The sequence below is a fragment of the Megalops cyprinoides genome, chromosome 5, assembly GCF_013368585.1.
Source record: "Megalops cyprinoides isolate fMegCyp1 chromosome 5, fMegCyp1.pri, whole genome shotgun sequence".
Classification (NCBI taxonomy): Eukaryota; Metazoa; Chordata; class Actinopteri; order Elopiformes; family Megalopidae; genus Megalops; species Megalops cyprinoides.
In genome coordinates, this window is record NC_050587.1 from 12,173,257 (window position 1) to 12,186,152 (window position 12,896).

Here is a 12,896-nt window from a genome sequence, read left to right on the forward strand (position 1 = left end):
GTTTATCTTTAACACAACCCTGCAGTGTGTGCCGTGGTCTTCAAAGAGGATGTCTTGGCCAAGATTCGCTCTGATATGGTTGACAGAGAACAAACAGGAAACACTCACATCTGACAGCTGAAATCCGTCTGCAAAGATCAAAAAAATTCTGCATACTGTCGGGCAAATGTCAAATAACTGCAGCATACATTGTGAAGGTATAAACATATTACAGTTCAGTAATATGGACAGCATCATTGATTCAAAACAAAAGATATGGAGTACTAACAAACTTTACGCCTACTATTAACTATTATTAGCATTTTCATAATGCTACAAGAATAGCTATGAAATGTAAAATATAACAACTTTTAAAATGTGAATGCAATTCAACAAAATTCTACTGGGCTACAGTGAGGAAAGTCAGAAACAAAGATTAGACAAAGTAAAAGTAACACACAATCGATTGATGCACTCCAATCCAGCCAGGCAAATTTCGTTTGAATCATTTCATCAGATTCAGTTAATTGGATTAGATTGATTAGATTAGATTTAGCTAATATAAGATCATATTCAATTCAATGTTTTAATGATAATTAATTTGTTCTTCTCAGCAAATGGTATATGAGGTTGTATCTTCACTGTCTGTATGAAAACTAAGACCAAAAACATGGTAACAGCTAAACTGTAAACTCTTCTCCACATGTTGATGCTGAAGCCTCTTCAGAGTATGCATAGGTACCAGCTTCTGCTGCAAGTGGTTCAGATTCAGAGTCTCATATTGGCCTAAGCTAAGCAAATAAAATCAAGTCATCTTAGTTTCTTGTCCATCTGGTCAATTTTGCCCATCCCCTAGTGCATAGTACCTGTGACTGATTGGTCTTGGCCCCATTAATAATTATAAAGGCAAGCATTTGTCTGTGAACAATGGTAAGTACCAGTATTATCACTTGTTACAATGGTCAGTGACATAATGATGATCTTATTGTCACAATACCTGACCGCTTGCAGAGCACAAGGAAAACAAATACAATTAAAATAATCATAACGATGAAGTGTGAGCAGAAAAGCAGCAATACACTCCTCCAAACAGCAGTTAAGAGTCCCTGTTTTAATACGTGGCATTTATCTGGCTATCCTACAGTATTTGTGTAATCTTAAATTTGCATATGTGGCAACAATAACCACGACACAAAAAGACCCCCCCTGTAAGATAGTCAACTGCTGTTATTCGATGCACGTCCCAATGGTATATGGCGTTTGAAGTTGTCTTTTACTTGCAAATACAGTAAAAGTGTCATTCGCAAGGACAGTTCAACCAAAATGAGAAGCTGCAAATTTATTCATTTTAGTACTGACTGGTTCGAAAGCAGATTCATTCTGATTAGCCACACGTGCTTCTGTCATTTATTTTTCCATGTGGATTTGGACATACAGTGTGTCAGTATTTTTAAAATGATCTTTTGTAAACAACACTTCCAAAGAGAAATCAAGATGACAAAATGCTGCTGGAGCACGATCAGATTATATGTACCGGGTGTTCACTTAGAACCAAGATGACTCAGATTACACAAGAAGTTCACAAGACTCCCATATCAATTCTCCCATTCCATTGTCAGTTTCTTCACTTCATTTGATTTAATACAACTTTTCATTTTAGGAGAGTAGCTACAACACATCGTGGCAGAATTAAAGAATTCAAGGCACATCGTGGTAGTTCTAATAAACTGGTTAAATGCTTCAATGCATATGAAATCACTTGTCAGTGTTTACCTGGAAGTCACTCTCAACAGGGGTTAAGGAATGTAGTCTTGGGTAATATTTTTTTCATCATCATCATCCAATTCCCCAATCTTGTCCAAATTAAAGATGCAGGCTCTAGGACCAGTGACGAACATAAAAGCCAAGTGACCATTGATTAGTTTGCTTTTGACCATCTCTTTATTTTACACCATGCGCTCTTTGATTGTTAGTGTTTTATGAAAGTTACCTGGCAGAACCACTAGGAATTGAAGGCATCTACTGTAGCTTTCTAAACAGAAGGTCTAAACAGAACACAGACAAAATCCCTCTACACACCTTGTATTGATATGTGCTATCCCAACTGCCAGACAGCATGACCAGCTGCCAGAGGTGGGATATCAGTCACAAAACAATACACAATGTGCGAACAAGGATTGACATCCATTTGGCACAATGATAAAACCATCAGGCATATGGAGTTCAATATTTCAGTTTAATCTGACCCCAGTTATATTAAACAGCGAGGTCTTGCCGAGCAGTGGAATTAAACAAAGTGATCTTTCCCTGTTAATAAAAAAGGAACACCCCCTAAAAAAAAAAAAATAGTAGAGAATCCCACAGATTTCTTCAGCCGTGACTGCCGCAGCCATTCAGTGTGAAGCAGGACACAGATACAGGGAGAGGGAAGTGAGGAACACCAGTCCGGAGTCGCGGCTCCACAACTGTGAGTTTATACATTAGCAGCAGCCAGATTTACAGACAATAGATATTGCACCGGGTAAACGAGTGCTCTCAGAGGAAAAAAAAAAAAAAAAAAAAACAATCACATTCAAGTTAATAATGGGGACGAACGACAGGCGACATGACCTTGATGTGATTTGTAAAGTGCCCATTTGGTTTATTGTTGTTAGGAAGGAAAAAAAAAAGGCGAAAAAATAAAGAGAAACGGATCCGTTCCCGTAAAAATCTGCTGCTAAAACAGTGACAATCACAGCTTTCTTACATACAGCTTCATTTTCACGTGTCGTTCATTAATACTTCTGTTAGATGTAGTACATACATAACCAAAGAAATTCAAACGTTTTAAGAAATTAATTTACAGCATTACGAACAGATATAAGTATAATAATATTTATATAATGTATGTCACGTCAAAACCCTCCCACAAATGTATATTTGCTCTCCTTATTTTTCTTGTTTTTTTTTAACTAAAGGAAAATATCCTTTTAATTACTGCCGTGTGTTATTGTAAGCCTTTTCAGATACAAAATTCATGTTCATGCTGTTTTCATAGCACTTCAATAACCGTGTTATTCAATTTCAACAGAAAGATATGCATTTTTATTTTCCGCTGGCCAGATTTTAGCCTTAGGATACACAAAAAAAACGTCTAAAATAGAGGACATGTTACTGGTACAAATACAGTTTGTGCTGCATAACTTGAATAATAATAAAAAATATCTAAAAATGATTATGAACATCCTGTTCCTTCTGGACTTGCAAAACAAGATTTAAAAAAATCCTTGTGGAAAAAAAAACTACACCAGTGGAGATGCCTTATTCTATGAGAAGGAACGATTTGTATTGTGAGGATGAAGTTGGTAATCTCATCAGTGATTTGCTATCATTGCTAAGGTAACTGGGTGGTGTCATACAATACCTGTAAAAGTGATTGATTATAATCTCGCTCATTGCAGTTAATAAAGAATGCAAAATAGTTTCAAGGCCATGCCTTCAACAGCACAGTATAAATAAAGGAGTTACTGAAATGCATCAGGGGTTCCTTATAAGTCATGGCATTGCTGATAAAAACAGGGTATTGTACTCTGTACTCCTTTTGTCTCCCAGGAACACAGAGAGAAAAGGGCATAGAAGACATTGTTCACTGACTTAAGTCACTATACAGCTGTCCTCAAGTCCACAGCTACCGGTATGTGTACATACGCATGCGTACATAAACATATCTGTGGTTGCTGTGGCTCGAGGCGAAATGGCAGCTTGTTGTTCCGTGTGTCGGCCGGCTTTAGTCAACGCCCTCGAAGCCTTGGGCGTTCTCCACAGCCATGAGCAGCTTCTCGCGGAGGTCATCAAAGGACTCGTAGGTGGGCAGGTCCAGCCGATTGAAGCTGCATGATGGAAAAACGGCAAACATCGCACTGAATAACAGCAGTGGTGCGTCCACTCGAGGGAGCATGTGACACGTGAATTACACAGAACAAGAGGATCTTGGGATGGGGGTGCTTGTGTGGTGGTGGAGAGGAGTATCTCTTTAAAAACCTGAATCAAGTGTCTTGCATTCCTTGTGCACAAAACAAGCTTCAGTTCCTTAGCACTGAGCCAAATTTAGTTTCACAAAACTGCTATCTGAATAATCCTGCTAATTAGCCATACAGAAGCAATTTGGGGTTTTGATGGTGTATTTCAAACAGCTGGACTAACAAGCCAACAAACTATTAAAATTAATACAAACAAACAAAAACAAACATTTCTATTAAAATGGAATATACCGCTGGCTCTCCAAAGTGCCTACATACCACGTGTGAGCTCGAGGGAGCTTGTCTGGCGTTCCCCACTGTTCAATGGTAAACAACTGTGGCCCATTGGATCCTAGGAGACACAATGGTCAGCCAGCACAAAAACGGCATCTCTGACATTATACAATCCCATAGAAACTGTGTCAAACCCCACACAGAAACAGGTTAAACAAAGAACTGACAGAACACTCCTAATCTGTAAAGACTACTGCTTAATTGCCAGTATGAACTACAAACAGTTTACTTGGGTTTAAATTTACATACATTTATTTTACATTTTGATAGAGATGGTGAGTTGGTTCTTCACATTCATTACGAATGCTTTGGGGAAGGTCAGACTACTGTCCAAACCACCCTAGGATCAGGGTTTCCATGGATACATCACCAGTATTTCAAGGGTGTGTGGGAGGGACGGTGGTTTGGCACATCAAACAAAGGCTTCTAAGTTTGACTTCAACAGCGAAACAAGATCATTTCAAGCCCCAATATGTTTTTGAATTAAGCACCTGCTGCTCCGTGCTTGGAAGCTGAATATAATGTGATATTTGAAACACGCCTAAAGAATAAAGATATATATTTGTTGGGGGGCTTCCTTCTCACCATACAGCTCAGCGAAGCCATTCATGGGCACCCGTGACGTCCCTGTGACGAACTGGAGCAGCCGAATTCGCTTCTCTGCGTCCATCAGCAGCACAGCCTGGAAGTACACAAACACACACACACACACACACACACACACACAGTGGTGGAACACACGTTATTCTTCTAACAACCTCACAACAGAGAATATTAAGAAAAAATCTGGCTCAGTTTCTGAACCGTCTTTCACAAAAAGACTCTGGACATTGGAGACTCTGCTCAAGGCCCAGCAGAGAGCTATGCACTGATTGGACTGGACAGTCCAGCTAATTGATTGGATACCACCATAATTACAGTCAATATCTCTTTTCAGAGGTAAAAATTTTCCATAGAGCAACAAGGCAGAGTAACTTGTGTGCAGGGGATAAAAATGCGGAGAATGCTGCAGTTTCGCTGACCAGTGGAGCTTGTTTGAGCCTGCTCTGTGTATCTGCAAATCTGACCCCATGTGATGAAAGTTAGCCTGGCTCCAGACAGCTGATAACCAGAGCCAGCGATACCTCTACACCTCTTTCATCAGAGTAAACACGCTCGTTACATCAAACAGACTTTGATCTCCAACCAACTACTCTACAAAGTGTACCAAAGAGGCTAAAACTGAGATTATTATAAGTCTAATAAATATTTGCCTTGTCAAGAAAAAAAATTCTATAGAATAACATGACAATGTGAGAAGATAATTTTATTTTGAGCATGCGTACAATTTATAGAGGACTTATTGAACATTATAGTCTTAGAGAACATTACATTAGTATAATACTAGTTTTCAAGGTTACCTATTCCAGGTAATGAATTTAACAGTATTATGAATAAAGACAGGTCTGTGATAGAGGTAAAAATGAAAATATACAAAGACACTCGACTAGGGAACAGAAAAAACATCTTCCTCCTGTGCTAAAAAGCTTATGAGACAAATACCCTGCCAAAATTGCTTTAGAGCAGAACAAGATTCAGAGCAGTGAATCTACACTGTGGTGAGCGTTTGCCTTCTATCTTTTTCAATGTAAAGATTAGATGAGAAGAACTCCCACTCGACTTAAACATCTGGTCTACGTGTCGCTGAAGGATGAACTCCCTTCACATCTACACCTATAGATTTCAGGAATGGAAATTATGCTCGAAATGCATGGCAGTTTGAGCCATCCCAGCTCTTACTAGAAGTAGGCAAGTACACCTCCAACAGGAGTCTCCCACTCAGAACACTTACCCACTTCTCCTAAATCCTGGAACAGCCCTAACTGCTATGCACTGGGGGTGCCCTCGCTATCCCTGGATCTGTCTCCTTGACCGCGTTTACCTACACATCACCCTTTCCATGTTGTCTTTTTCCAAACATGCAACTGACCCTGGAAAGGCCCCAGCAGCTACAGTAGGGTTATCCGCCCCTCACCTCGACCCATGGGTCCACCTATTGACAGTCATGTGAATGGATACACTTATGTTCTATTGTGCGGGAAGTCTCACTGGATAAGAGCATCTGCTAAATGACTTTTAATGATTGTAATGTAAACAAATGTAATGTAATATCTGATATGAGGAGGAGAATGGAAATTGCTCTATTTCCTATGCTAGTAGTCAAATCACTTGTGTTTTTTCCATATAAACCATGTATTCTACTTGTGCAATGTTGTTAGTTATCAGACTGATATAAGCATTTTTTGGAATTAATATGCCATCATTAATATATCTTTCATGAGAATGGCTAGGTAGCATAGATATGTCTGAAAAATGGTTACAGTAGGTAAACGTTTTATACTTGCCTAACAAATATAAAAAATGAACAATGGTGTAGAAATTGAATTAGCTGTGGAAATAGGCTTATATGCCACTGAGGAGGGTAAGGGAGGAGGTGATCCTGAAATAAACGGCACCCTCCATTATCACAGTTTACCTTTTGGTTGTGCACAGATGTGTGCTTGGCACAATTGGACAAAATAGCACTCTTCAACCAACTCTGTGAACAGGATGACTGGCAAAGGTCGTTACCATACAAGAAGCAACATATAAAAGTGGAAATAAACAGATTCAGAAGTAAGTCACGCAAAATCAAAAATGAGGACCAAATAATCATTAGATAAACAGATAAATAATTGAATAAACCTGAAAATCTGAAAATAAATCATTTATGGATTTCTGTCAATGTTCACTGATTTATTTATGCCAACATAGAAATAAATGTGGACTAAAAACTAAAATAACTAAAATTAAAAACAAAAAGTACAATAAACATTAAAATAAACAATACATTTTACCAATGAATTATGCATTTCTGTTGACATTGAATTAAGTCTGTCAGATTGTTATTATTATTAGTGATGTAATTATTATTATTAATAATAATAATGACAACACGTTGTCGTTATTTTATATGTGGAGTTTATACCTCCAGATGTTCTACAATTCAATATCTTATAGGCATATATAATTCAATATCTTAGGGCTATATAACAGTGTAAAAACAATGAAACAGAATGACAAATTCAGTTCAAAACTGATTGCTGCTGTCATGTTGCCAGAGTGCAAGCTGCTTATCCAATTCATTCAGAGTCCTGTGGCCTTTATGGGCCTCATTTAAAACACTTCCTTCTGCACTATTTTCAGAGAGCATCCCTTAGCACTCAATAATACTTCAGAAATTCCTCTGTGAGGAATTCCTCTGAAGAAAGAGGTGAGGCCCCTGCAAGGCCACTCAAAAAAGAACATGGTACCACAGTTCTTCAAACGCTCCTGGTGACCCTGTTCATCCTGCTAAATGTTGGGTTGAGTGCCAAGACAGTACTGGCCGCGCCGCGCAGGCTTACCTTCCAGAACCACTGGATGACTGGGTGGTTGGGGCAGTAGCCGTTCTTGTAGACGGTGTGCTGTCTCCAGTCGTTCACGTCCACGTCACCCAGACCGCACATCAGCAGCTGAGGATGACAAGCGGTGATGTTCCCAGTTAAAAATGCGTCACAGCTGCAGCCAAATCCATATTACGCAAATGGCGTGCGGCATATTTCTAATCAGATGCTTTAGATCATTACAGGCTTTCAATAATTGCCACATCAATTATCATGCCACATCCTCCCAGAAACACTATGAGTAATCAAATTATCTATGACTCCTGTGTGGGTGGTCAAAGGCTTGCCTCGGCTTTCCACAGAAGTTATACTTTATATCTGGACAGGTGAATCTGTAGTCTAAACGGAGAAAAGCCAAAGACAATGATAAATGTTGCATTACCATTTAGACTACCTACCATATAATTCTTTCCTCTCAGGAGACTGAAATTTGAGAGTTTGTGTTTTATCTACCTAAGCCTTAGATTACAACTGGAATGCGAAGGTTAAACCAAACCAGGGCCATTAATTAAGTGATTGTTCTGTGACAACACTCCTGTTTAAACAGAAACCAACCACCAGCAGGTCTTTTAAAAATATATATCATAAATTCCATTGTACTTCATATGGAAAAAAAGTTCAGTGAGTATCAAGCATATGTACTTTACTACTAATTTGCAGTAACAGTAAATGGTACAAAACTTCAGCATATACATTACTTTCTGGTAAACAAACTACAATGAAACCAACTCACTGTATTCCCTCAGTGCACAACACAATGTGCTGAAAGCAAAAAAATACTAAAAAAAACTTCCATGTGAAGTTTACAATACCTCCAGCTCGTTTTCATCAAATATCTTAATCAAGTCGATGAGAATGAGTTCAGTGAAACCCTGCAAACGCAAAGAGCAGAATAATGTTACATTATTGTCAATAATGACAATACACTTGAATTAAGATCTACGAGGTGCTGTGTACCAGACATAATGAGACCAAAACTAAGTAATCTACCATACGAGAAAAATCAAAATTGCTTCATCTGTTTTACTTTATGGATGTCATTTGGTGATACCAACACTGGTCAAGACACAGGATCTTCATCCTTGGCAAAAGCCTAATGTGCTTCTGCCACCAAGTGGCCACAGTTATAATAGCATTGTTTTACAAAGCGGCCTCCTACCTCCAAAAAGGCATTCATTTGCTTCTGGACCCTGTTGACAAACCTCCACTGGATGACAAGGCTGTGGGGTGAAGCCAGAGTCAGTGAGCATTTTTAACAAGATGTCCATACCTCAAACTCCAGTTTCAGAAAGAGAATTCATTTTCAGATTTTTGAAACAGTTCGAGTCGTTTAACTCACTGGAGTTTACTGCTGTAAAGTAACAGCTTTAGAAGTAGTTACAAACATAAACATATTTTCACATTCAAACACACCAGAAAAGCTGTTGTTTTTTTCAACAGATAAAATGTAATGAGATTTTAAACAACCTAGTTTAATAAATTCTTTACTTACTCTATGTATTCCTTTTTGTTCTCATTTGTGACAATCATTTCTGAGCCACTGGGTTTCAGATCCACCTGATATGTCTGTGGGAAATAAATAAAACTATTACTCCCATGCTGACACTTGCAAACACATACAGTCCACTAACACTGACCCATACGCAAGCATACACACTTCAACTGTTTCATAAGCAAAGCTACAGCGTGACCAGTCTAAAGTACGGTATGTATACTTCGAAACAACCCTTTGTTTTACTAAACTGACAAGGTTAAGACAAAATTGTCACTGATTTTAAAAAAGGTCTAATCTGCAGTCATGGATGCGCAATGACAAACAGTATACAAGTTGTCTGAACAGTAATCCGTGAAACTCTCAGTTGGCAATACCGATTAACAATACGGTTTAAGATTATGTGTGTAGCATCATTCATGTACATGGTTTGGACTGTACCCAACTCAACTTGCAGTGATCAAAGTGAAACTGTAAAATGGTCATCAAATAAACAAATATATAATAAAAATAATATTTGAAACTGATTTTTTCCCATGATCTCATGAAATATACTTATTTAACATTTAAATTAAATACTTTATGTTTGTGGTTTCCTCATTAACTAACCTATTTATTCAGATCTTTTTTGTTGCCTGATACATTAATGCTCAATTTAATCATGGGAATTATATACACACGTGTGTGTGTTTGTGGGTGGGTATTTGCGTGCAAGAGTCAGTAAAGTCATGAGACGTGTGTGTGTTTGTGTGAGAGGGGGGCAGCCATTCTCCGCACCTGGCCAAAGTTGTCCTCATCGATACAGAAGCGCAAGTCCAGGTCAGTGGGGTCATTCTCCAAAATCCACTTCAAGGAGTTGTAGTATTCACTGTCCTATAGAGAAGGACAGAGGAGGAAAAGAGTCCCAAATCAGAAATCACAGCTATCCTTATGGGTTTAGGTCTGCCTTACCTTTAATAAAAGAGCTTGAAAAAAACCTTAGCTAAGCATGCTAAAGGAAGTACTGTATGCATTGTATTTATAAAAAAGCGTTCCCAGAACTGAGAAAATTCCTACAAAAGGAGTCCTTGAATCCACCTTTTGACAATTGCAATTGCACACACACAACTGTGTGAGTACTCACCACAGACTCCATGTCCTTCAGTGTGATCTGTTTACCCAGCATCATCTTGTAGAACGGTCTGATGAAGAAGCCTGACAACATAAGACAGTACAGTAAAACCACAATGAGGTCTGCACTCAGGAAAGGGGAATGTCTGAAGATATACTAAAATAACATGGGACAGCTAGACAAGGACAGAAATAATTTACATGACAAATGCAAAACTATAAATTACCGATGTCTGAGATGGTATAACTGAGCTGTGTGAAGAAATAGAGAAGCTCAGAGCATGAGCCCTGTGCCTTAGAAGGCCCTGGGTCTTAGAAGTCATTTTTAGGGGTTTAACTATGTTAGTGGTTGATCCAGGAAAAGCAGAATGAGGAAATCGACTTTGCTTTGATGCTAACAGTTACGCAGATCAGGGACACCTGTGTCGAAACAGGCCTGCCAAGGTATATTTAAGCCTTCATGCTCTGGCGTGAAGGTAGCCGGTGGGCGGGGTCAGCAGCATACCATCCAACAGCTTCCCATGAAACACGGCCATCCCTGCCACCCGTCCAATAAACTTGAAGTAGGAGAGATGGTCTTCGTTACACAGCCCCGAGTTGGGGTTGATCTGAAGGGTGTAATTATCTCTACAGAGAAAAAAGAGAAGAGAGCACAGTTAGAGATGTCTCACATGAAGAGTGGGGCAGTGAGTATGTTTTCATACACGTAGTTGGTGTGTGGTGTTCTTAATGCTTTGTTTTTAATGCTTCCATTAAGTTTAGATTTGATCTCCTGCCACATGGTAAGATTTTGTCAGAGTGGCTGCAACCCATTTTAAGTACATGTCCATGCAAAGTTCTAGCACTGATTAGGACACTGGATATGTGACCACAGCAAAGGTTGTGGAGGAACCCAACCATGGCCTTAAGCAGGGTGCTTTGCCATGATCGGTTTTCAAATGTAAAACACATCCTAAGCAAATCCATAGCTGCACAGAGGGCCAGGAGAACCTGTATGCGCTATTCGTAGAAAGTCCTAAAAACCACATTCCTTTGTTTGTCTCAGAAATGTTCCCACCCTCCAAAGAAAAAAAAAATATCCTTTTCCACTTCAGGCCACTCGAAAAATTTCCATTAACGTTTGAAGCTGTACATGTTCCTCATTTTAAAGGCCCTGAAAAGCCACCGCTATCCAGGAAGCCACAATGAATGAGAGGAAGAGTGCTCACAAGCGCATTTATCTGAAAACAGATTAGCATTTACTTTCAATACTGGCAGAGCGGTAACCTGAGTCATGCAACACGATCTCCCATGACGGAGGAAGAATGCAAATGCAAAGTTAACGAGTGTGGGTATTCGGGCGTTGGCAGCGAAGGCCCGAACAATGAGGTGTGCTTTGCTTTGCCGCTAACAAATGCAACAGAAGGTGAAGTTCCTGTTGTCACACGGGACCCGCTGTCTTCAGGACAGGGAAGGCCGACCTGAGGACACGTCTGACACGGCCTGCACTGAACAAGCAGCCAGCGCCCCTGGCCCCAAACAGAGAGAACATCGTCAAACCGCTGCTAAAGACACTGTTCGTTGTAGACCCACTTTTTGCACTCCTGCACTTGCACAGTACTGCCCGGTGAGGTGACAGGGAATCCCTATGTATGCAATGCTGTTCTCCCCGCAGAGTCTAATGAATTCAGACAGCCGGAAAGACAGATGTTTATTTGGTGCCTGTGGAATATGATACTTATGCGCTATATATAAGCAACATGGACCGCCCTCAGATCAACTGCAGAACTGAACTGCTAATTCACTCGGCCGTCTACGCTTGCATGTGACAACGTGTTCTGTATTAGTTGACTGACTTAAAGTGCTGTGTTACTACTGTTCTCTCACTCCGAACAAGTTCATGCCAGTCTTGGTGAGAATCTTGGGTGAAAACCATCCCGTAATGTCAGGTAATGACACCTGGCCAGTGAAAGACATCCCAAATTTGAGGAAAGGACTGTAAATATATCAAACGGTGATTTGGTAAGGCTAACAAGCCAATAATCAGGTCATGGCAGGGGTCCAATCTAACTAGAGCTGGGAAACACTGTTTCTAACATGAGAATGTGTGGAACAAACTAATACACTGTCTTGTCATGTGCCCGGATACACAAATGCTTTTTTGGACAACTGACGAGTTATCATTCATCTGTAAGTTCCAACAGCACCACCTTATGTTTACCTGAGGGAGCCCACATCGGTATCAGTGCTTTCCAGCCCCTTGTTTGCTTCATAGGGGATATTCGTCCCACTGTCACATCTGCACTTCATATTGACAGGAGCGGTAGACGTGGGATTGGATGGTATTATTATGGGCGTGGCTGACTAAAAGGACCTGTTTGTTTTGTTTTTGGAAGGACCACCTCAATGCAGAGAATGCGGAAGCGGTTGTACACAAGAAGAGGATAAATGAGTGAACGAGCCTCTCGCTCATTTAGAAGCTCCTTTCTATCAGGGAATCTGAGAAGATGAGAGTCATTGCAGTTGTGGAGGCTGATTTTCGAATGAGAAGGTTGCAGAACGTCATCTATTCACAAATGA

At 39.8% G+C, this 12,896-nt stretch overlaps 1 protein-coding gene across 8 annotated transcripts in view; it reads right to left on the minus strand.

Moving 5' to 3' along the window:
• Positions 1 to 2,527: 2,527 nt before the first annotated feature.
• Positions 2,528 to 12,896, minus strand: part of nedd4l (NEDD4 like E3 ubiquitin protein ligase) — an 83,510-nt gene continuing 73,141 nt past the window's right edge. For all 8 annotated transcript variants that reach the window (XM_036529451.1, XM_036529448.1, XM_036529450.1 and 5 more), the window contains 10 exons: positions 10,843 to 10,964; positions 10,351 to 10,421; positions 10,005 to 10,100; positions 9,228 to 9,301; positions 8,895 to 8,955; positions 8,548 to 8,607; positions 7,697 to 7,804; positions 4,857 to 4,953; positions 4,257 to 4,329; positions 2,528 to 3,848 (listed from right to left, as the gene is read on the minus strand). In XM_036529451.1, coding sequence (XP_036385344.1) covers positions 3,746 to 3,848; positions 4,257 to 4,329; positions 4,857 to 4,953; positions 7,697 to 7,804; positions 8,548 to 8,607; positions 8,895 to 8,955; positions 9,228 to 9,301; positions 10,005 to 10,100; positions 10,351 to 10,421; positions 10,843 to 10,964 — 865 coding nt within the window. In that variant the 3' untranslated portion in view covers positions 2,528 to 3,745. The remainder of the gene's footprint in view (positions 3,849 to 4,256; positions 4,330 to 4,856; positions 4,954 to 7,696; positions 7,805 to 8,547; positions 8,608 to 8,894; positions 8,956 to 9,227; positions 9,302 to 10,004; positions 10,101 to 10,350; positions 10,422 to 10,842; positions 10,965 to 12,896) is intronic.